The sequence below is a fragment of the Topomyia yanbarensis genome, chromosome 3, assembly GCF_030247195.1.
Source record: "Topomyia yanbarensis strain Yona2022 chromosome 3, ASM3024719v1, whole genome shotgun sequence".
Lineage (NCBI taxonomy): Eukaryota > Metazoa > Arthropoda > Insecta > Diptera > Culicidae > Topomyia > Topomyia yanbarensis.
In genome coordinates, this window is record NC_080672.1 from 343198113 (window position 1) to 343223771 (window position 25659).

The 25659-nt window shown below is 37.7% G+C and overlaps 1 protein-coding gene across 4 annotated transcripts in view; it reads left to right on the plus strand.

Moving 5' to 3' along the window:
- LOC131689118 (uncharacterized) overlaps positions 1–25228 on the plus strand; it is a 244500-nt gene extending 219272 nt beyond the window's left edge. For all 4 annotated transcript variants that reach the window (XM_058973961.1, XM_058973960.1, XM_058973962.1 and 1 more), the window contains exons 7-8: positions 16266–16371; positions 23518–25228. In XM_058973961.1, coding sequence (XP_058829944.1) covers positions 16266–16371; positions 23518–24504 — 1093 coding nt within the window. In that variant the 3' untranslated portion in view covers positions 24505–25228. The remainder of the gene's footprint in view (positions 1–16265; positions 16372–23517) is intronic.
- The last annotated feature ends 431 nt before the right edge of the window (positions 25229–25659 follow it).

The following is a 25659-nucleotide window of genomic DNA, read 5'->3' on the forward strand; positions in this document are numbered from 1 at the left end:
AACGAGAAAATGTTAGCCATTCGTTAGGTGTAACATTTTTGTAACAAATAATTCAACATTATTTAAAGCCATATTTAAATGTTTTTGAAACCAAATTGTTTGTTAGAAATTCAGAGTTTGGTAAATAATGTCTTTGATGCGGTTGGCCAACACGAATCGGTGCCGAAGTTGATCATGTGTGGCCTCAATAATACTGTACAAAGATAATGTGGTCAATCGATAAAACTGATTCAAAACCTTTATAATAATTTTTAAAGCTTGTATAAAATCACAACTAAAATAAGATTGAAACTTCATGAATCCAGTACTAAAACTCAGAGTTTTTTTTCGGAAGCATTTTTAGTAGATTTACTGATATTAATATATACTGGTGACTGTTATTAAGGTCCATATAAGTTCTAGAATATTAATTGACCAATTTTACACAAACTCGAATTCAAATTCCAATTAGTTCCAATTAAAGTTAAAAAATTCCTTTCGACAAAAACAACACCGCATTTAATGTAAAATTTGTGAATTTTACATTCATCAAGCAGTGACCGCTGGCTTATTCTTTGTTCTGGAACTCTGCGGACTCTCGAAAGTATTTTCAAAATAGCATTGCAACTATTGCGCTTTTTATCTGTTTTGCCTAAAAAATTTCAAGGTACCGAAGAGGGGCAGTAAAGCAGTTTTTGCATGTCGCCAAATATTGTATTTAAACACTAAAGTGTGTTTTAACTACGCAAGAGACCTCAATATATTTTACATTCTCGTGTTCGATGATTATTTTTTTTAAACGTAGAAAAACATCTATGGTCCCTTAAGTGATTGGTATACATCAGCAACATTGAACGTATTATTGTTTGAATTATTTTCCAACAGTAAATATACTGTTTGTTTAGGCTTAGGTGCTTTTCTGATCTAACAGGTAGGGTGATAATAGAAACAAGGAGAAAATCTGCTCATTACCTTATATTTTCATAAAAATATACAGGCATTTTCCAACGTCAACGAAATAAGCAGATTGGAAGCTACACCACTAATTTTGTTCTACCGACTCTCACTTTTTCCGCAACTTTTTACCAAGTTTTATGCAGCCGTGCTAACCAAGATCTAAGTACAAGTGACGTTTGTTTTGCTGAAACTCGGAAAATATATTACTGAAAATCAGTAAATTGAAGCCACGTTGCTGAACTATCAATTGAAAAAATTAACTGACCGTTCAGCTGTGCGGAAAACACCGAACTGAAGATGAGATATTCAAATTTTGAATCTTCAAAAGCGCGAACAATTTTGAAGAAACTACTTACCACCGAATCAAACTTAAATTATAAATGCTAGTAACAGTTTTGGTTTCATCTCAATTAATGCCTGAAGCATTGAGACGAGTACATATAGACCTTTTTAGTAGACCCAACACGAAAAGCACTCAAATAGCTATATAATTAACTGTAGGAAGCTAAAAAAATGCATTTAAAGAATAGTCCATAAAGGAAGAGTATTCTGATTGCATTGAAAAGCGAGATAGTGAACTTGTTCTTTGTTTATTGTCTTATTTTCAGAGTGCGCTACTAGTGTTTAGGATAAGCAATTTATTAACTAAAATGTACATAAGATGCGCATAAGTTGCCCAGGCCGAAAATAGGAAAAAACGACAGGCGCAAGTCCAATCAGTTTCTAAACTGCTCACTCGACTGACACGCAGAAGTGAAACTTATTCACCAGCAATTCAATACTAGCGCATGCCAAATAACTGGTGCATTGGTATGTGTACTTTAAAAGTCTCTTTCCTCTCGATGCCGTTTGTTGACCAAATCATCGGCCCTCACCGTACGATGGATTGTTGAGCTGTCTGATGTGATGATCTCTCTCTCGCGCAACATAATCAAGCTTTGTTTATGTTGCACACTGGTGTCACAGGGCGTCGCTTTACTCTCCCGCAACAAAAAGTCATCAAAATACCGATGAGTTGCTGGTGGATTTTAGAACGTGCCTATTGTAATGTTTTGCTTCTTTTGTTCATAAAGAAAGAGCAAAACGATCTTCCTGTGAAAGAGCTTTATTTCCTGCTGATGTTTTGTGATTCACCCGATAATTCATGATGCAAGATAAGACGTATATTATGACTTTGGTGCCTGTGAAAATTATAATATGTATGCTATCATATTTTCTTTATAATTCTCTTGGAGAGACATGGTATTTAAAGCTTATAGTGTTTTATACACATTATTATAAATTTTATGCCTGTTAATTTGTTATTCGTTTTTACTGGGCTTTGCACATCTGACATGGTTGTATATAAATTGCTGGAACGCACTATAAAGCATGTTTGCGAAGATCTTTGGACGTGAAAGGTCATGCGTCTCCTTTAGTGTGGTGGAGATAGGAAAATTTTGAAAAGTGCCATTTTAAAAAAGAACAACAAAAGACATCCTTTGAAGTTATTCATTAATTCCTTAATGGACCATCAGAACATTTTTTCAAGTATATTTAAACGAAAGCGTCCATTTATAATAGCGAAACTATAGTATGGTGTGTTTTGAACTAGGCAGCTAATGTGATCCATTATACATGCAGGTTTTGCTTTGATGAACGTGTAATGGATCGCATTAGCTGGCTAGTTCTTTGTTTAGCTCCGTACTAGAATTAGATAGAGAACGCATTACTGTTCGTGTCGTTTTTAGTAGCAAACAAGAAATTAACACTGGTATACTTCAAAGATATCTGGCAATATGTTGATAGCTCTGCATCTACTACAGATGGATTGGTTAGCACTGTGGAGTGCTAGATAGCGGGATTCAGTAGTGTGATGGTAAAATAGTTTTGCCTTTCTCATATACAAAGTTTATGCAATCACTCTGAACATCGACAATCTAATCCCGGTCCGGAGGGCGCTATTCGATTCAGTTCGTCGAGATCGAAAAATGTCTGTATGTGTGTACGTGGCGAAAAATGTCACTTCTGTTTCTCCGAGATGGCTGGACCGATTTGCACAACCGCTATTGATTTTTTTATTGATCAGACTTCCGGTTTCGGAGTTACGGGTTGAAGCGAGAGATCACACAGCAAATTCGCATATAAATTGGTACCACCATGATGAATAAATATTTACTACGCTTGCCTTTCGCACTTCCATTGCACGCGGAGTCGCCGCAACGCAAGCTGTTTATGTCTGCCATCCATTGTTCGAAACTCGTGCGGGCAATAACTTAATTAGCGGCGGGTCATTTTTTATCGACGGCATGTTGTTAGGTACTAAAAGTAATAGAGTGGAGTGGGGTCAAGTAAGACAGTTTTCTTTGGCGAGCTCGTGCGATGATGTTTTTGCACTGATTTTGACTAACAAGCACTCGTTGGAAAGGTTATACATCTGGCGACTATTTGGCAGTAATTGTTTTTTTAGCTGGTCAAATCTTTTTCAAGCTAAATCCAGATAGGTGAAGGCACTTTTTCGATTTTTTTTTAATCTGGTGGTACGATAGGTCACTATATTCGAGATTAAATAAAAGTGGGTCAACTTTTATTTAAAGAGTATGAATATTGCAGATTATTTAAATATTAGTAAGACAAATATTAAATGGAATCCATTGACATAATTGAAGTAAGAAACCGCGGAAGGAAATGGTGATAAAACGAGTCTTTCAACAATTGCGTAATTTTGTGCTTGTGAATGACTTCTTCGGTGTCCTCGTCGTTGCCTGAGTGTGGAATAGAAATTGTGCATTTCAGCTCACGCGGTTGCTTAGCTGTAGGACGACAACGTTTGCGCTTCGGAGTATTTTATGTGGGTTCCTTTTCCTTCTCTTTTTCGATCATGTTTTTTCGATAATCTACTTCAACAACTATTTTATTATTACATTGTTGACTCACGCGAAATATCTGACCCGCTTTCATTGATGACGAGCACTTTCCTTTCACGCGAGCACGTAATGTTTCGAAAGAAACTTTGAATTGTTTATTTATTTATTTCAAGTCGTCAATCAGATGTAGACCGGTTTCTTACAATAATTATTAAACTAACTTAATACTAGTTAAAATTTTGGTTTACTTTAAACTGCTGCTTAAGTTTTGTTTTCGACATAGTGAAGTCAATGCTTTCGCAATGTTTGTTGTAAATATTCATCATTTGGTTTAAAGGGCCAAACTTGGCGTAATTAGTGCGATGGCGAATTGTACAAAAGATGCTGCAGTTACGTAGTTGTCGAGAAGGAGCATAAAAATTTAGTTTCGATAAAAGTTCGATTGAATCAATACGATGTGATACAATGTCGTTTACAAATGATACCATAGAAAATTCACGACGATCTTTCAAGGTTTGAATGTCAATTAGCATGCACCGTGCTTCATAAGATGGCAAATGTAGTCCAGTCCAACCTAGTTTACGAAGAGCGAACATCAAAAACTGCTTTTGTACTGATTCTATCCGGTTTGCATGCGTTGCTGAAAAAGGCGACCAAACTATGCTACAATATTCTAGTGTTGAACGCACATAGGCTACATATAATGTTTTTATTGTGTAGGGATCTTGGAAATTATAGCTGAAGCGTTTAATAGAACCTAGTGTGCTGTTTGCTTTGTTAATTATTGTGTTATAATGATCTATGAATGTTATTTTGGAATCTATAATAACTCCTAGATCTCTTATTCTGTCACACTTTTCGACTTGTTGATTTCCCAATAGGACTCTATTGTTCTGTATATTATTATTTCTACTCAATGTTATGGAATTACATTTTTTTACATTCAGTTTCAGAAGGCTTTTATTACACCATGTATAAAATATATTTACTTCGTTTTGAAATGTCTGAAAGTCTTCACCATTTCTTATTTCTAGAAATAGTTTCATATCATCAGCATATATAAGAACTTTTACATTTTTTAGAATGAAGGAAATGTCGTTAACAAATAAAATAAACAATAGCGGGCCCAAATGAGACCCTTGAGGGACTCCTGATGTAACTTGAATTGGGATTGATTTTATCCCTTTAAATCTAACAGCTTGTTCACGATTTGTAAGATATGATTGTACCCATGTTAGAAGTCCTGGCTCAAACCCTATTTTTTCTAATTTAAAAAGTAGCATGGGTATGTCGATGCGATCAAATGCTTTGCTAAAATCTGTATAAAGAGCTTCAACGTGGTTTCCGTTATCCATTGCTGTTAATGTGTAGTTAATGAATTCGAGTAGATTTGTACTTGTAGAACGCCCTTTGAAAAAACCATGTTGCACATGGGTAATTCTGTTCTTGATTTGGTGGAATAAATTTTCATTAACAATCGCCTCGAAAATCTTGGGAATGCACGAGATGATAGCTATTCCACGATAGTTACGCACATCGGATTTTTTACCATTTTTAAAAATTGGAACTAGGAAAGAGCTTTTCCATGTTTTAGGAAAACAACCTGATTCTAGAGACATGTTAAAAAGCCAAAATAAAGGAGCGGTTAGTTCTATTGACAAAGTTTTTAGAAACACCGGTGGAACGCCATCAGGTCCAGGGCTTTTAGAGCTATCCAAGTTTTTTAAGGCATCCACGATTGTATGTACTTTTATCTGTTTAATGTTAATATCTCTTGAAAGTTCTGGGAGGAATGAAAAGTATTCACGCTCTCGATCCTTCTCTGAAAATGTAGTGTAAACTTCCTGGAAGAATGTTGCAAAAAGATTGCAGATTTCCTCTGAGTTATCGCCTACCTTTCCATCAAGATGCATTTCTGTTGGGAAATAATCCGATTTTATTTTAGTTTTTACGTAATTAAAGAAGTTTTTTGGACAAGTTTTTATATTGCGTTCTGTTCTTGCATTGTACTCTTCAAACGCGATATCAATGGCAAGGTTCAATTGATCGCATAGATTTAAATAGTTTGTTAAGTTATCTTCGCTGTTGTATTTTTTGTAGATTTTGTGTGCTTTCTGCTTACGATTTTTTAAATTTTTGATTTCTCTATTAAACCAGATGGGATGCTTTGAGTTATAGTGACGCCTTCTTCTTTTCAATGGTATATCTTCGTGAATGACTTCAAATAATATTTTGTAGAAGATGTCTACGGCAGCTTCAACATTTTCTTCATTTCTTAAAATCATTTGCCAGTTTATTGCATTAATTTTTTGCCTCAAGCTTTCATAGTTAGCGGACTCGTAATCAAATACCTCCTCAAATTCACTATCACCAGGTCTGTCGTTAACATGCAAGAATATAGAAAACTCAATGGCTGTATGATAAGCTTCATTCTTCCATAAGGGAGTAAGTGATTCCGTTACACAGAAGTCTTCGTCTATATTCGTCATTAATAAATCTAAATAGCAATGTCGCTGATTTCTTATGTGATTTATTTGATTAAGTCCTAAACTGGCAGATTTATCGCAAATGAACTGCAAAGTTTCATTTTCCCCTACAACAGGAAGTAGGATGCTCTCATTATCAGCATCTGGTATGAAATCAATACCGCGTTGATTGAAATCGCCATATATGTGAACTTTTACGTGCGGGGAAAGACTATTAATAATGCATTCAGCAGCATGATAAAACTTTTCGTAAGTCGTTTTTCGAGCAAAATTTGGAGGAAAATACACCGAAGCGAAAACGTGAGTTTCGTCTTTAACATGTACTTTCACCCACACATGCTCGAATTCTTTTGATTTTATAGTTTTGATAACTTCTGCATTTAGTTTTGCTGAAATCGCAATCAAAGCGCCCCCTCCTGACTTCTTTCCAGATACATGACAATCACGGTCATCCCTAAAGACATTGTAATTGCTCCCGAAAACTTCTTCACTTCTCACTGTTTCGTCCCAGCTAGTCTCAGTTGCTAAAATTACGGAATAATGATAACCTAATATTTTGTTTTGAATCACATTCATCTTAGCTGCACTTTTCATGCGATTAAAGTTTTGGCAATAGACCAAGATTTCTGTTCTTGACTGAGATTCTCTTGGAGAAGTGTTAGTTGAATGGGAATTAATTAGACCTAGCTTTACCTCTTCTAAATCTTGAATCGCAATATGATTTGTCAATTCATTATTATCTTGCTCTAATGAGCGCGTCGATTGCGGCAAAAACACTGACAGGCGCCAATTCCGGAGGGGTACATAGGTGTGGCAGCAGCTGTTTGGTGTGAGGTGCTAGGTTCGTCGGTAGGGCACGGGTTTAAAACATCGCCTCTCTGGAATGCAATGGTAGGTCTGAACGAAGTTGAAGGTGGCCTCGAAAAACGTTTCTTTGCCTCAGCCAGTAGCTCTCTATCCAACGGAAGATTGTCGATGTCGCGGCGTTTGTTATCATGGTACGCAAATCTGCTGTGGTTGTAATCACATCCGTTATTTTTGTCGAAAATTGTGTAGTGCTTGTAACCGTGATTCTTGCGACGCTTGGTATTATTATTACTGTTACGGGTGGTGTCAAGTGCATTAGCGGGCCTCTGTTTATTCCGTTTCTTCTTTATTCTTACTTTCTCCGCCGCTTTTTGTTGATTGAGACGACGCAATTTACGTGCGTCGTATTCGGACCAATCAGCCTTCCATACCTTAGAGTTGCCAAGGAAACGCCAGCCTGAGTTACTGGCTGCCTCGACGGACATCTCAGCCTCTAAACTAGGGGAGGAATCTGTTGTGGGTGAAGCAACAGTCTTTTGTTCCAGTGAGTTTACTGCGCTAGAAATTTGCTTTAACTCATCGATAATATCATCCGTGAAAGTTGGGTTTACATAACTCATATTCTGTGCCGAACAGTTGTTAGCCATGTCAGTTATCACGCTGCTGACCTTTTCAATTTCTGAACAAATTTGTTTCAACTCGCGTGTCATATCGGTGGTCAGTTCATTGACATAGGCTGCGATGTTGTTTTTCGTAGCTTTCATCGATATGTCGAATAATGATGTTAGGTGATTTTTTGTGGCAACGACATCAGTTTTGCCAGTTTTGTTGGAAGCAGCCAGCTCATTCCACAACTCCGAGGTTTTGGCTATGTGTGCAACCGCGTTATTATGATTAGCTGCAGTTGTTTTAATTTCGCCTTTCAACTCGTTTAAGAGCATTTCGATACATTCAAATCCATCTCGGACATTGAGTTTAGAGGCCAATCGAGTATTGGCGCCATCTCGAACAGATGCAATTTTTATGTGCTATTTACTTCGTTTTGGCGTTTCTCGAACGAAATCACGCACAATTTTCTTGTCAAAATAATTCTAATTTACACTATAGTTGTGACCTATAGTGCCCCCAAAAGACTAACCTATCGCATATGTTGATAACGGCATTTTTTTTCAAAAGCAAAAACTATCGATAAACCAACACAAAACTCGTGTTCAGCATTTAATTTTTACGTACGAAAAAACTCGCTTGACATTTTTTTACATTGATTAAATGTACTATACTGAGGACGAAAGACAGTGCGTTTTCACAAAACAACACGCGAAAACATCAACGACGTCGTAACTAATATAGCTGATCCACGGTAACAGCCGAAATGGCAGTCGTCAACGATGTTCCCTATCGTGTATCTAATTCATGCTACTTCTGCGATTGCATTGTAAAGATAATGCCCTAACCTACACGGTTAAATAAAACAACCTGCAGAATAAGTTCTTTTAACTTACTTTTGAGTTGTGCGTCGCTTTCGCACTTATTAGTGTTGTCAAAAACAAAAAGAGAGATTCGAATCAGTCGAGGTCTTCCGTGGAGGAAGGTACTTTTGAGTTGTTTGGGGTGAACTCAAAATTAGGTAAATTCAACTTAAATTTGAGTACAAAAAACCTATCAATGAGTTGTAATTTTTGCCGTGGTTAAATGGAAACTACCTTCAACACGGTTTACCTAATGTTAAGTTCCCCCACGATGCCACGAGATTGAGTCAAAGGAACTCAATTTTAGGTAGATTTTCGTTTCCGTGTATTGTAGCATCATACCTATTTGACCCCATTCTACACTATATGTGGTATTTTTTCGAGCAAATGAGAGGCGCAGAATACCTTTTTATTTCATTTTGTTATAAAAAATTGTTTTAAAAATACACAGAATAATAATTTTTCCGAACGCACAAAATTACGGACAATCTGTGTCTTACGATAATATCATTGCTGGTTAGTTCGTTAAAATCGGCCAACTAGGTCGTCCGTAGTATTTTTTTTAAATAAACGAGCTAAAAACTCCAAATGTCATTGTTATGGTAAAACATTTTTTTGCAAAACCCATCTGAATTTTGTTTTGTAATGCTAATCACTACCAAAAAACTAGACCTTCTATGGAAATGGCGATTTCACCTAATTTGGGTGGCCCGTTTAAGAAATTTTGACTAACATACTACTTGCCAAAGAGAATATTTGTAGGCCTGAAAATTTGCAAAATTTTTGTATTATGGAAAAACTGTAACTATTTTCATATGTTCATATCCTTAAGATGAAACACCCTTCGAAACGTTGCACTATGGAATGGTAGATGACCAAAAATAGAAAACTATATCATTTCCAATTTAATTCAACTCTGTACAGAGCGTTTATATACATTAAAATTAAAGAAATCCTGGCTATTTCAGATACAAATTAGACTTTACTGGGTAATATGGATGTTTGAAGATAAAAATTTTGGAAAGAGGCATTCCAAGTGCGTTTTTTAAACTTTTCGTATCTCTATTGAGTTTTGAATGAAACATATGCCACGTAAAAACTACGAACACCATTTTTGTGATTATATGATTGAAAATGTATATTTATTTTATTGGTATGATATTGGTTTTATAAAAAATAACGGATTAATGTCCAAAAATATCCACGAGTTGGACCGGGGTAAAAAGTCTCCCAAAGACCGCGTGCACACTCGGGGAGGGATGTAAGCAGTGATGTACCGATGGGAAAAATTCCATCTTCCCGGGTTTTTATTTTTGGGTTTTAACCGGGTTTTTTCCCAAATCATTTTAACCCGGACGAAATATGGGTTTTTTCGTTTTATCGAATGTATAATGTTCATTTAATGTTTTTACCCTTTCGGCAGTCGCGCAAGTGCACTGAGTGCACGCTGCTCTGAAAATCTAGCGAAATCGTCTTAGGGCACCAGCGGCTGCTCATTCAGTGGGCCATAAGCGCGACTTCCGGAGGGTTAAAGAATCTTGCATTTACATTTGAGAGACCGAAAATAAAAGTCGCAAGGATAAAACATACTTTGTAGAATCCACTCCAGATATCTTAGCATATAAAAATCGAATATAAACATCAAGCGTAAAAATCGGACAGAGATCCTTGAGCATGACAATCGCTTAGAATATTCTCACCCGAGAAAGGCGGCAAGGATGAACCTCCAGTATAATTCGTTCACAGGAATTTCCGTACAACGTTACATTCAAGATTAAGAGTTGGATAAAGAAAAGTGCTTTGTAAGAACCGGATATACTTTTTTACGGTTTTTATTCTGTAGGACATAGTCGAAAAGCTCCCGTCCGATTTTGAAACTTGAAGTTTAAATTCAATTTTCACATTCTAATATATTTATAACGGGTTTTACGAAGCATTTTCTGTTCCTTTTATTTATTTATTAACAGATTAAGGCCGAAGTGGCCTGTGCCGTATACAAAAGATTCCTCCATTCCACTCGGTCCATGGCCGCGCGTCGCCAGCCACGCAGTCTGCGAAGGGTCCGCAAATCGTCTTCCACCTGGTCGATCCATCGTGCTCGCTGCGCGCCACGTCTTCTTGTACCGGTTGGATTGCAATTGAGAACCGTTTTCACCGGGCTATTGTCCGACATTCTGGCTACGTGCCCAGCCCACCGTAGTCGTCCGATTTTCGCGGTATGACAGATGGGCGGCTCCCCCAACAGCTGATGCAACTCATGGTTCATTCGCCGTCTCCATGTGCCGTCTTCCATCTGCACTCCACCGTAGATGGTACGCAGCACTTTCCGTTCGAAGACACCAAGTGCGCGTTGGTCCTCCACGAGCATGGTCCAGGTCTCGTGCCCGTAAAGAACTACCGGTCTAATCAGCGTCTTGTAGATGGTCAACTTCGTACGACGGCGAACTCTGTTCGACCGAAGTGTCTTGCGGAGGCCAAAGTAAGCACGATTTCCTGCCACGATGCGTCTACGAATCTCTCTGCTGGTATCATTGTCGGCGGTCACCAGTGAGCCCAAGTACACGAACTCTTCAACCACCTCGATTTCGTCGGCACCGATGCAAACTCGAAGCCGGCGGTTCTCATTTTCTTCTCGTGAACCTCTTCCTATCATGTACTTTGTCTTCGACGTGTTGATGGCAAGTCCGACGCGCTTGGCTTCTCTTTTAAGTCTGATGTAGGCTTCCTCCATCTTCTCAAAGTTTCGTGCAATAATATCAACGTCATCGGCGAAGCCAAGTAGCTGAACGGACTTTGTGAAAATCGTACCACTCGTGTCGATCCCTGCTCTTCTTATTACACCTTCCAGCGCGATGTTGAATAACAGACACGAGAGACCATCACCTTGCCGTAACCCTCTGCGTGATTCGAAGGGACTCGAGAGCGTCCCTGAGACACGTACTACGCACATCACCCGATCCATCGTCGCCTTCACTAATCGCGTCAGTTTGTCCGGGAATCCGTACTCGTGCATAATCTGCCATAGCTGATCTCGATCGATAGTGTCGTATGCGGCTTTGAAGTCGATGAACAAATGATGTGTGGGCACATTGTACTCGCGGCATTTCTGCAGTACTTGACGAAGAGCGAACACCTGGTCCGTGGTAGATCGTTCGCTCATGAAACCCGCCTGGTACTGCCCCACGAACTCTCTTGCAATTGGTGATAGTCGACGGCATAGTATTTGGGAGAGTACCTTGTAGGCGGCGTTCAGCAGGGTGATTGCTCGGTAATTACAGCAATCCAGCTTGTCGCCCTTTTTGTAAAATCTCCTCCTCCCAAATCTTGGTAATCACCCAGAGCAGCGCTTTAGCCAGTGGCTCGCCACCGTGTTTTAGTAGCTCGCTTGGTATTTGGTCAACCCCAGCGGCTTTATTATTTTTGAGCCGGCTAATCTCCTCCTGGATTTCTTGGAGATCCGTAGCCGGTAGTGTAATGTCTTCCGCGCGTGCTCCCAGGTGCGTTACCGTGCCATCCTCGTCGTCTGCTGCATCGCCGTTCAGGTGTTCTTCGTAGTGCTGCCGCCACCTCTGGATCACCTCACACTGGTCCGTGAGAAGATTCCCGTTTGTACCTCTGCACATGTCGGCCTGTGGTACGTGGCCCCTGCGCGAGCGGTTCAACTTCTCGTAGAATTTCCGTGTGTCTTAAGCGCGGTACAGCTGCTCCATCGCTTCGCGATCTCGGTCTTCCTGCTGGCGCTTTTTGGTCCGGAAAACCGAGTTCTGCCTGTTCCGTGCCTGTTTATATCGCGCCTCGTTCGCCCTCGTGCGGTGTTGCAGCATTCTCGCCCATGCTGCATTCTTCTCTTCGACTAACTGCTCGCATTCGCCGTCGTACCAGTCGCTTCTTCGGTCCGGGCCCACCGTACCTAGTGCAGTGGCTGCGGTGCTACCTATGGCGGATCGGATATCTCTCCAGCCATCTCCAAGGGCAACTGCGTCTAGCTGCTCTTCCGTTGGTAGTGCCACTTCCAACTGCTGCGCGTATTCTTGAGCCACTCTGCCATCTTGTAGCCGCTCGATGTTTAGCCGCGGCGTTCGGCTTCGACGAGAGCTATGCACTGTCGAAAGTTTTGAGCGCAAGCATACTGCAACCAGGTGGTGGTCCGAATCTATATTCGCACTGCGACAAGTGCGGACGTTTGTGATGTCCGAGAAGAATCTACCGTCGATTAGAACGTGGTCGATTTGATTTTTTGTTACTTGGTCCGGTGATCTCCAGGTGACTTTGTGGATATCTTTGCGAGGGAAGAAGGTGCTTCGGACTACCATTCCACGGGAGGCTGCGAAGTTCACACATCGTTGGCCGTTGTCATTTGATACGGAATGCAGGCTGTTAGGCCTGATCACCGGTCTGTACATTGCCTCCCTTCCTACCTGTGCGTTCATGTCGCCGATGACAATTTTCACGTCTCGCAGAGGGCAACCGTCGTATGTCTGCTCCAGCTGCATGTAGAACGCTTCTTTCTCGTCGTCGGGTCTCCCTTCGTGTGGGCAGTGCACGTTGATGATGCTGTAGTTGAAGGCCTTTGATCCTCAACTTGCACATCCTTGCGTTGATCGGCTGCCACCCGATCACACGTTGGCGCATCTTGCCCAGCACTATGAAGCCGGTTCCCAGCTCGTTGGTTGTACCACAGCTCTGGTAGAAGGTAGCCGCTCGATGCCCGCTTTTCCACACCTTCTGTCCCGTCCAGCAAAGTTCCTGCAGCGCCACGATATCGAAGTTGCGGGGTTGTAGCTCGTCGTAGATTATCCTGTCACATCCTGCGAAGCCGAGCGATCTGCAGTTCCATGTTCCGAGTTTCCAATCGTGATCCTTTATTCGTCGCCTGGGTCGTTGCCGATTGTTCTGGGTCGTATTCTCTTCTGTATTGTTCGTTATGTGGGTTTTTTAAGGGGCGGCTTATAGGGCCTACGCCAACCACCTGTCTCGCCGGTGGGCCATCGTGCCAGGACTGCTTAAGGTCCCACCTGGGCACCAGGACAGGTTTACACTTTCCGAAGAAGGGTAACCCCCCCTTCCCTGCCAGCATACGACCAAAGTTCCCACCGGGGTTGGTTACCCGATCTTCACTAAAGTTACTCGTATCCCAGTCGACGCCACGAGGAGGCCAGGGCTAGGAGTTACTGGGCAGGAAGCTAAGGACCGCAAGTGGGGTCTATTTTATGCCTTCAGGTACAAGAGGCTTACGCACTGCCCAGTCATTGTCGACCATTTCTGTTCCTGCGACTTTAATTTCGGTCCATTCCATATTCCAACTGGTTTCATATAATACTGGGAACAATAGTCATTGTTACTCTGACTAGTGAAAATTAGAATAATCGTGTGATACCCAAACTACTTTTATTCTGCTTGTTACTCATTTTAGGGGTTGCTATACTTTTAGCGAAATGAGGTAGGTATTCACACAAAATTTGGAAAATACGTATTTAGTTCGGTGAAAAGTAATTGAGTAATATGCAGAATCCGAGTGGCCGTAACATTCGTCATTAGTATGCACCGTAATCAGAACTGTCACAAATCACAATCCGAATTTTTTCGGCATCAACTACATCAGCAACAGTAGAAAAAATGTTTAGTACGTTTAGATGGATTCACAGTAAGAAACGCAATCGACTTAGCTCAAATGATTCAATCGAGGAAAACCATTCAGAATTCATATACATGCAAAACTTTATGACAATAATGCTCACAAATAAAATAAAAATGTTTGGATAACAATACATTAATGTTCAATTACCAAAATATCAAAAAAATGCAAAAAACCCAATCTTCCTGCGCAAAAACCGTTTAACTGGGAAAAAACCTTGGGTTTTTTCTCCAAAATTATAAAAACCCGATTTGGTACATCACTGGATGTAAGTATAAGGTTTCATCTAACATATAGCGATGGTTTTCGTTGTCCATGTATGCTCTATGCTCAGAACATTCCAATTTATGTTTCAATGGCATTCACGTTTCGTTTGAGTTCTCCGTATTGTACAAATAAAATAGCGAAGATTGAAATCAGCGTTTATGCATTGCACAGATAGTTGACAACATTTTTGCCATACACATTACTGCGTGGCAACAAATGACACTGATTTATACTGAAAATCCCAAGATACTCTTTGCAATTATCAATATGGCTAGATACATTCGCAAAATATTAAGACTTGTAATTCCAAGCATGTCCATCCATTGCAAGCAGTTTTTATGTCCAGTGACACTTTCAATGGCCATTTGTTTTTCCAAGAATTTTAATACTCATTTTGATAGTTTGAGACGTTTATTTTTCATTAGTATTGGTTTGTATAGGACTCATTTATCTATATCTCTGGAACGAGAATGCCGATCGAAACAATTCGCAAGCTATAATGATTACTGGAAAGAGACTCCATTGTAATCAACTGATTCACGGCTTTTCTGTTATCGACATAGCCCAGACACTTCACACTATTTACTTCAATGCAAAGGAATACTTTGAAATATCTATCTATATTATTCAAAAATCGTATTCCCCCTGCGTCGCTCTCTGTTTAAGGGACTTGAAAGCGCATATGAGCTTATCTCACTTTACTTTTTCCAATTGCGCGTTTAAATACTGGTTCAGTCTTTTTTTCAGAAATCTGTTATCAAAAAATATCTTTGAATTCCAAAACAACTTGAACGTTCCAGGTTCCTGGTAACTAATAAAGATCTATCAATAAAATAGAAACATCAGATGTTGTTAAGAAAAGAAGGATGAAAACTATAAAACGAAAAATGTGCCTCGCGGAAAATCTAGTAAAATCTGAGATTCTCTTCCTTAGTAAGATATTCATTAAACATGCTTAGTTGATCATAATAGATGTCGTGTAGTATGTAGTTAGCGAATAATTTTCGTTTGGACTTTTTTTTGCCATTTTTTGCAAATCGGTTATCGGTGTTTTACAGATACCAACGGTACCGACGGTTTCAATATCGTGGTATCAGTTTTCGGAAAAAAGAGTCGGTACTAGACCCTAATCGTATGTTCGCATCTCAGCTAAGAAAGATTCTTAATGGTTAGTGGTACTAGCCTTGCAATGCTAAACACTAAGAATTGCTGTAACGGAATGTAGTACCAAGGTTTTGCATTTCTGAATCAAGATTTTATTACAGAAAGCATCCTGTAACTTGTGGCGATGTTTTCCCTTTACACGTTTGTTTTTCCTAGGTTATATGAAAAAAGTTACAGATTTTTTATCGGTTTACTGAATAATAAATAAATTGCTATCCCCTGTATTGCTTTCATCTGGCACTCACTAATGTTCATTCGTTCAATAGGTTTACGCTCTTATTACTGCATATAACCAAAACTGCAATACCATTTTTCCACCTTGACTGTTTTCAATGTTCAAGCTAAATTTCATTCCACCTGAAAAAGCACGATTTCATGGTACTTATCTTCTCGTCGTCTCTGATGTCTTCTCCGGTTTATTTGAAATACTTATGAAAAGAGCGAACCGGGAACTGTAAGCTAGGAATAACAGTTGATTCTGTAACTTGATAAACTGTAAGGGAGGCAAAAACGGGAAGGTTTATATTGTGAATCACACTATAGCAAGCATCTGGCAACAAATCCTTGATACTATTAAAGATGAATAATGAATAAAAGTGTCTCTTTCTTTCTCTCTTTCTGTTTTACTTTCTTTTTCGATCCATCTCTTCCCCAGAGCACTGCTGAATTCGAAACACATTCAAGATAACATCCAAGAAATGTGCTTGAAATTTTTGGCCATTTGCCGCGATGGACGAACCAATCGAGCGGATATATCAACGGTACGTATGTTGGAGCTTTCTAAAAAAAAAACATTCACAGCTGACGATTGAACAATCTCGTAAACGTGCACCCGAGTTCATAAGAAAACATAAACGGTGTCTGAGTCATCCGGGGATGAAAGAGATAATCTTGTAATGCACATCAACATACGCTTGAAAAATTGAATCAAGTGATTTGGTAGTTTATATTTTTCCAACCTTGCGCATCAACGGGCTCCGTTTGACTAGCCATGCATACGTCAACGGTGTACAACATAGTGCATCAAAAGCGAGCTGGTCCATTGATGCCACTAGCAGTATTCATTTGCCACTTCTTCAATCAACGTCATCTGAATAGATTAAAAATATCATTGCAATGAGCAAACACTTTGTACTTTTCATAGGTGTCTGATCTGCAGAAGCATTGGAAGAACTGAACTGGTACTAATCAGTAACAAAAATTAGGCCGCAAACACACTGCCTGGCGTTTGATTGATTTAATTAATATCCTTCTTTTATAAAAGAGTGGCGGATATACTTCTGCTGGAAAAGTTCGCATTCAATGTGATAATGATTTTATACCTACTTCAGTACGGAGATATTCTTTGCACTTATTACATCGAAGGTGGAAAATTTCTGATCGGAAAACACGACACTTCTATTCTTGTTGCTCGAAATCACGTTTTCCAAGCTTACGAAAATACTTCAAGGTGCTGAAGTTGAGCGATTGCAATGAAAACATGTATTCACAATATATTTACTAACAGTACGCAAGCTTTCAATAGCGTATGTATTGGGCCTTTCTTAACCCATTCATGCCCATGTTGTTTGGGGACAACAACGTTTTTAAACAGCTATAACTTTTGATTGAGGTAAGATTTGCTCAAAAAAACAAGTAAGACTAATAAATGTGACTATTGCCTTTCATTTGAGTATTAACAGTTACAAGGATCAGCTCTAGAACTGAAGTTATTGCAATTAGTCTGATTTGATTCCGACGGAGCAGTGCTGCCAGGGACAGTTTACATTGATGACGGAAAATTAATTTTTCATATATCTTCGTTAAGTTGCAATATTATTGAATACTGATAAATCTTATCAATTTAGACTGTCTTCCGCTACGTTTTCCACACAATTAGACTATTGTAAATATTCTATGATAATTGTATTGAGCATTGGAAGGTAAAAATTGAGCAGCTTCTAGCACTGTGAGGGAAGCACCTATCTTTATGAAAAATGGCTTATCGTGTTTCCTAACCCCACCGTTTTCAAGGAAAAATAGTTTTGAAATCCTACATGCTCTAGAAAAATGTTGGACATGAAAGGGTTAAACTATGTTCGTTTTAAGGCTCAACGTAGTAGAAACCTTCCTTAAGATACACTAGGCACACGAATTGCCCGTACAGCAAGCTTTTTCATAACAAAGCGTCGAGAACTGATTTTTACTCACTAAATCACGTGATTATAAATTTTTATTTAGACCTTGTACCACCTCCAATATTTAATAGATTTTGGATTGCATATTTACTGGTTTAAAAAAAATTGAAGGAACATCTAAAGCAATGCGAAAAATTATCATGAGCCATCTTGTTATTCGAAATTTACTTAAATAAACGGAATAGGGTAAAAAATATTAAAAAGGTTGAAATCTAAAAAATTTAGCAAATGTAAACATTTTAAAAATGTAAAAAATGTAAAAAATGCAAAATAATGTAAAAAATGTAAAAAAATGTAAAAAATTTAATAAATGTAAAAAATGTAAAAAATGCAAAAAAATGCAAAAAATGCAAAAAAATGTCAAAATGTAAAAAATGTAAAAAATGTAAAATATGTAAAAAATGTAAAAAATGTAAAGAATGTAAAAAATGTCAAAAATTTAAAAAAAATGTAAAAAATGTAAAAAATGTAAAAACTGTAAAAAATGTAAAAAATGTAAAAAATGTAAAAAATGTAAAAATGTAAAAAATGTAAAAAATGTAAAAAATGTACGAAATGTAAAAAAAGTAAAAAATGTAAAAAAATGTAAAAAATGTAAAAAATGTACGAAATGTAAAAAATGTAAAAAATGCAAAAAATGTAAATGTAAAAAATGTACGAAATGTAAAAAATGTAAAAAATGCAAAAAATGTAAAAAAATGTAAAAAATGTAAAAAATGTAAACAATGTAAAAAATGTAAAAAATGTAAAAAATGTAAAAAATGTAAAAAATGTAAAAAATGTAAAAAATGCCAAAATTTAAAAAATGTAATGAATGTAAAAAATGTAAAAAATGTAAAAAATGTAAAAAATGTAAAAAATGTAAAAAATGTAAAAACTGTAAAAAATGTAAAAAATGTAAAAAATGTAAAAAATGTAAAAAATGTAAAAAATGTAAAAATGTAAAAAATGTAAAAAATGTAAAAAATGTAAAAAATGTAAAAAATGTAAAAAATGTAAAAAATGTAAAAAAAGTAAAAAAATGTAAAAAAATGTAAAAAAATGTAAAAAAATGTAAAAAATGTAAAAAATGTAAAAAATGTAAAAAATGTAAAAAATGTAAAAAATGTAAAAAATGTAAAAAATGTAAAAAATGTAAAAAATGTAAAAAATGTAAAGAATGTAAAAAATGTAAAAAATGCAAAAAATGTTAAAAATGGAAAAAATGTAAAACATGCAATAAATGCAAAATATATTAAAAATATAAAATATGAAAAAAAGTGTAAAAAGCGCAGAAAATGTTTAAAAAAAAATGTTCACTGTAATATGATTACACAATTCCAAATTAATTATTTATTTCAAACAAGGTATGCTAAATAGAGCTATAAAGCCGATGCCATAAAACTTAAATAAACGAATTGGCATTTTGGTTATTACTTGGGATACGGAGTGTTATTATGTGTTTATTGCTCTGGAAAGCCGGTTGCCGAGAATTTTTGATACATCTATTTCTTGTTGAATTAATTCGGAAATATCCAGTTTGTAAAAAATGCAATTTCAACTTTAAGAAGCTTGCGGTGACCACGATGGAAGTCCAACAGATCAAATAAAAACCCAAAGCTCTAAAAATTCCATTAGTATAGGAGTATTCTTTGTACCTTAATGATCAGTTGAATGACGAATTTCGCGCCAACTCGAACAAATGTTGGCAGCACCCTCTCAGATTTTAATGAAACTTTCTGTACATGAGAACTTTGTCACAAAAAACCACTTTGCATACTTTGTTTTTCCAAAAATAATCAGGACTGTTTTTTGAAAAGAGTCGAACTATTTTTTCCAATTTTTTTCAAATGGCTATAGTCTAAAAATGACCAATCCTACAAAAAATGTTTTAAGATTGATTTTTAACAAAATTAGCGAAATGTTTGTATAAAAATATTGAAAAAATTCATCATCGACTTCCACACTGAAAAAAATCGACTTTAAAAATTTAAAGTCGATTTACAAAAAAAAACCATCGTTGATTGGAATGAAACTTTGTTCCAAGATAGGTAATTATATTCCCTACCTACCGCCAAAAATTCAAGTTGGGCACTTTTAAGGAAAAAAACTTATTTGAATAAAAAAAATCCTTGCTCAAACTGATTTTTTTTTCAGTGTATTTTTATCGAAAACTGAACCAATGAAAGTCATAATCATCTCAGAATCCATTTTCGCAACTGCTAGTTGCCTGATACATGCTAAAAGTATCAGTAACGAATTTGGTATAGCATCTTGGACTGGACTGAAACGTGGCCGAAGGGATTCGTTTAACGGAGATCTGGTACTAGAATACTTGGCGCACGACCAGACAACATGTTCAATGTCGCGATAACCGCCACCACAAGCGTAGAGACCGCTCTCCAAAACCTCAATACGCCAGAGATGGGCCTTCTACGTATAATGATATACATGACCCGAGATGTCACCTGAATGAAGTCATGACGCTCTTGGACCAAGGTTTGATGATACCTTTGGGATTTCTAAACTACCATCGCTCCACGGAATTTGCCAATTTTCGAGCGTCCTCTGAGAAGAAATATTTAAAAACTTCTAATGCCAAAATGTCCACCTTCTCATTATTATTTTAATCCAAGTGCCCGCCTTTTCATTACCTGGAATTGAGCACTGCGAAAAACTAAGGTAATCTGCTATGATTTTTGAGATAAAGTACTCAAAAACTCCCATGTTTTCCCCAGGAAATACAAAGAGTGCTTTCCATGCTCCATCAAATGGAGAGCCTCCTGTAACTGTAACGATGTGGGCATGGTTGTTGATAGGTAAATATAAAACCATCAATTTTGTGGGGAGAATGTTGGCAGCACAGCCTCTTTTATGATTGCACTCACCACTACTGTCATAATAATTAGCATAAAAGCGATGCATAGCTGTCATCATATGACGAACGCTCCGTGTATTCCAATCACAGGATGAATCGAATAGACAACGTAGGCCCTAGCCACCAGTTTCTCTAATGATCAGTCCGTTAATACGTCGACGGACCGGTGCCCATAATCGCGTTTTTCAGCTTTCATCAAGTTTTTCATTTGCATTTGTAGTGTCGCGTATATTGGGAAAAATTCGAGCGATCCGGCTTTCGCGTATAATTCTAAGCAATCTCTGCCCACTACGAGGTAGGAGACTGTTCACGGTTGTTCGCGCCGGGTACTCGTTTCGTCTGACCTTTAATCGTGATGCAAATGCATTGTGTAAAACCTGGGAGAAAATGTAGTGACTGAAATATAAGGACACTTGGGGTTTTTGATGTCCCATGTGGAAATTCTTACTAGTTTCTAAGATTACCGAGACCACTTACTTCGGTTTTGTAACAGCACCTTTCAAGGGACGCTCTCAGGACTTTACGATGAAGCTTAGGAGAGAAAACTGATTTTCCTCTTTCGGAAATTTATAGGCACATTAGAAGATGTTCCCACAATGTGTTGGTCAGACTTTCGCTCTTTAGTGTACAAGGAAACATAGAAATTGGTCGTTGTCGGTGACGTAGCGCTCTTTTGCATTATCGGAGCGTTTCTTAAAAGAATGTTTCATTTTGTCACCGCATAATTTATATGTATTTTCCACAGGATTTTCCATCGCGTGCCTTGTTTCAACAATAAGTCACTATAGGCCCAATTGTTTGCAACAACGGAAGTTCATGCCTCGCGACACAAAAAGGCGAACAGGTAGACTAGCCCTGCCAAAAGATCAAAGTTTGGAAGAGCAAATTCGGCGAAAGGTTCGAAATGAGGCTGAGCGAAAATAAGTTGTTTTCAAATATTTCTTGATTTTTTTCCTGAACGCAATGGCTTGCGAACCAAAATTTTCACTGGCTGAAACAAAGGGTTCTTGAAGGAGCGAACCCCATACTTCGCAAATAAGGCCCCTTTTGGAGACTACACCATCAATCTCTACTTCCAGGGTGGGTACAAAGACAAGGTACTTTTTCGTACACGGACAAGTGGCATTTAGTTAAATCTCGCATATATCGATGATGTTAGTTGGCTCGTCTTTGCCCTCATTCAAGCTTGTTTTGAATATATACCAAATTCGTTACTGATACTTTTTGTATGTATCAGGCAACTAGCAGCTGGGAAATTGGATTCTGAGATGATTATGACTTTCATTGGTTTAGTTTTCGATAAAAATGCACTGAAAAAATAAATTCAGTTTCAACAAGAAAAAGTTTTTCTTAAATAATTTTTTTTTCCTTAAAAGTGCCCAACTTGGATTTTTGACGGTAGGTTGGGAACATAATTACCTATCTTGGAACAAAATTTCGTCCAAATCGAAGATGTTTTTTTTTGTAAACCGACTTTAAATTTTTAAAATAGATTTTTTCAATGTAGGAGTCGATGAAGAATTTTTTCAATACTTTTATTCAAAAATTTAACTAATTTTGTGAAAATCACACAATTTTTTGTAGGATTTGTCATTTTTGGACTATAGCCATTTGAAAAAAAAAAATGGTTAAAAAAGTTTGACTAGTCAAAAGACAGTCTAGATCATTTTTGAAAAAACGAGGTATGGAAAGTGGCTGTTTATGACAAAGTTCTCATGCACAGAAAGTTTCATTAAAATCTGAGAGGGTGCTGCCAACTCTGCCACTGCTCTTGGCAGCGCTGTAACTTTCCATCTTTTGCTCTTATCTCTATATACATTTGGCAAAATATTCTCAAAGAGTTGTAATTTCAGATAAAGTAATATTTTTTCAATCTTTTGAAAAATGAATGTGACCTCTTGAGGCGTTAGAAAATAAGCACTCTCTATGTGCTAACACTAGATAATGCAGAAGATGCAATAGGCGAAAACGAGACTCCTATTTCTGTCGCTTCTTATGACACAAATCAAGCTATAATATTATTATGCACATGTTGAAGTATGGTTAACATTGTAATTAGTAGTACAGTGTATGCACTGTTCAAAAGTATACGTTACTGAGCATGTGAAAGTAATCACTGCAATGAGAATAATTAGTATAATGAACTTTGTGGTAGTAGGAGGTTGCCATACTACACATTAAATTTTTTCTTCAAGTTGACAGGATGTGGCTTGAACAAACTTGATTAAATAGACTAAAAATAAATAATTTGACAATAAAACATTCGTTCTTCATTCTGATATGGCAACTGCAAATGAGTAACTGCTTTTTGATCCATCTTTCAATTCTCAATCCTCATACATAATTCAACAGCGATCGTTCGCTTAGACAAGACCATGTGCATTTCCCACTCACATTAAATGCCCTATAAGTTATTTCCTTAGTTGGCCAAATAAACATTAACAAACAAATAAATTAGCTTGCTTAGTTCAAAGAAATGGCAGCACGATTGACGTCACCTGGGGATTCCGTTACAATGCCATCAAATCAAAGAACGTTTAGAATTATACAAACAAAAGTGTGCAATTTTGAAAATAATAAAATAAAGACAATGGAATTAGATCAGAGAAATTAGTCCCATAATCGAGGTGATTCATTTTAAAAATATATAAAAAAGAATCGTCTTGATTATGTACATTTTAAAATTTAAATCTCAAACTAACTAAATGTCAATCTACTGAACCTTTTACATGTAAGGGATGTTCCGAACAGCTCTAGTAGCGTTATAATGCCTCGAAAGGCTATAATCTGTTTTTCAGCACTGGAGCCTATTCCGCTTCAATTCCCTCGACTAATTTCTACAGTCCTAACAACAGATTTGTTTTCTATTTTAGACAATCGGAACGCAACTCACCAGTGACGACGATGAAGTGGAAATTATCAAGTCCGAGTCCAACTCAGTTATCGTTCTGGACAGCGACGACGAATTTGAACCAGACAACTGTACTGATACCGATACCATGTGCTCAAAAACGACCGAATGCGTCGACTTTATTGGAAGGGGACAACATCTCGAAACGGAACGCTACTGTGCCAACGGAAAAATGTTCGAAACTGATCAATCTCTAATGGAAACGGTTTTTAATACTCCGCCTGCAACGCCCAAAGCAGATGATGCGCTTCAGGACTGTCAGTCTGCTCGGAGTGTCTCCACTGCAGTGTGCAAAGCACGAAAGCAAAAACGGCTGCTCCCACCGGGTGTCAACTTTAAAATATCCAAAAATATACGACTACACAGCTGTCGGAAGAAGCGAGATTTCCTGACAGCTTTCAGAAAGTTGGCATCGAAAAAGTGTTTTCATGTCAGATTAAGCTCGGATCTGGTGGATTATTGTTTGCTGAAAAAAATGTGTGATGCAACTGTTTTCGTAGAAGTAATTAGCTTTGAAGATACACATCCAACCGTTGCGATCCCATTAAAAATTAGCGGAAATGATTTATTGTTTGCCAATAGGTCTTTTAGTAGTCCTGCGTCAATTATTTTAGAAGAACCTATTTTGCAAAACATCGATGCCAAATCGTTAGTAGATAAGGAGCATACTGAAGACGATCAATTGATGACGTTGATAGCAGGAATCGACGATATTCCATCACTACCATCGTCTTCGGTGGATTTTGCTATATTTGCCGAAGAACCGGAGCGGTTTTCAATCGAAGCACTTACCAACGACCAAGCTCCTCCATCGTCCGTTATGGATGAGTGTTTTATGTGGCCTGATGACGCCTATTCCATTTTCTCGAATCTAGACTTTAACTTGTGGCTGGAGCCTGAATTTTCAAGCTTCGCGCCGCAACCGCCAAAGACAGCTTCGTTGGTTTGAAAACTTGGCCAACGGTAAAACGGCATTCCGAGCGCAATTATGAAATAGAAAATACGTATCAAGATATTATCGGTTTCGAACATTTCATCGAATTGGTTTCAGAGAGTTATCCAAACAAAACAAGAAGAAGCACTGTATCAGTACAATCATAAATATCACCATAAGGCAATCTAGCTTAAGGAATACTCAAACATATTACGAATGCTTTCGATAGCCTGGAACAGGAAAAGAAAGATTATATTAAAATAATAAATAAATCGACCAAAATCGAATCCGTTGCAGTGATAAATGTGATCGTAAAATTAAAACCAGAAACAGCACAAACTAGATAGCTTACGTAGCGTCCAGCATTGGGACCTATCGGCGAGGCAACACAACTTCAATCACCCGACTCACACACAGAGAGCCTAATGTTCCTCTTGATGTTTCTGCAGAAACACAAAATCGACACTCACACACATCTCCTCCATAATATTCTCAGTGGTTTCCAATTACTACACTTACTTGATAGCGTTAGACTCGAGATATAAGATAAGCATGCCCTAATGAACTTCGGTGTCTAATGATTGTGATGGTGTAAAGTTGTTCTTACTTAGGCTAGGATTAATGAAATCGAGCTTCGGAGAATCCGTCAGGAGAGAGAGACACACAGAAAGAGATATTGGCCAAAAGGAAATGTACGGCCGTTTTGGTTGTGAACGAAATAAAGCATATATGAGAAAAACTTGTCATCTGTGATAAATTTGAAAAGAAAATTTCTATAGGCGCCAGCAGACAAAACTCGCTTACGTTTTGTGTTAGAAAAATGTTATGTTTGAACAGGTTTACGCCCTGCGCACTTAGTTCACTAAACGACTAACAGAGCCTTAACCCTGGTCAGTTATCTAACAGAATGAAGATATTGTTGAGCTCTTGGTTTGTTATACGTAGACAACGACGCATTAGTTCACTAATTCTCGCAAATAATGAACATGGTAACATTTGATTCAAACTGGTCTCTGTAATAGAGATGTAAGCTTTGGTTACTACAGGGCAATCTTAAGACTAGGGTAGGCTTTTTGTCAATCTTAATCTAATTTGTTAAGTTTGTAACGAATCATTAAAAATACATGTTTACATGACTTAAATGCCCTTCGTACCATGCCTTCCGTAGCG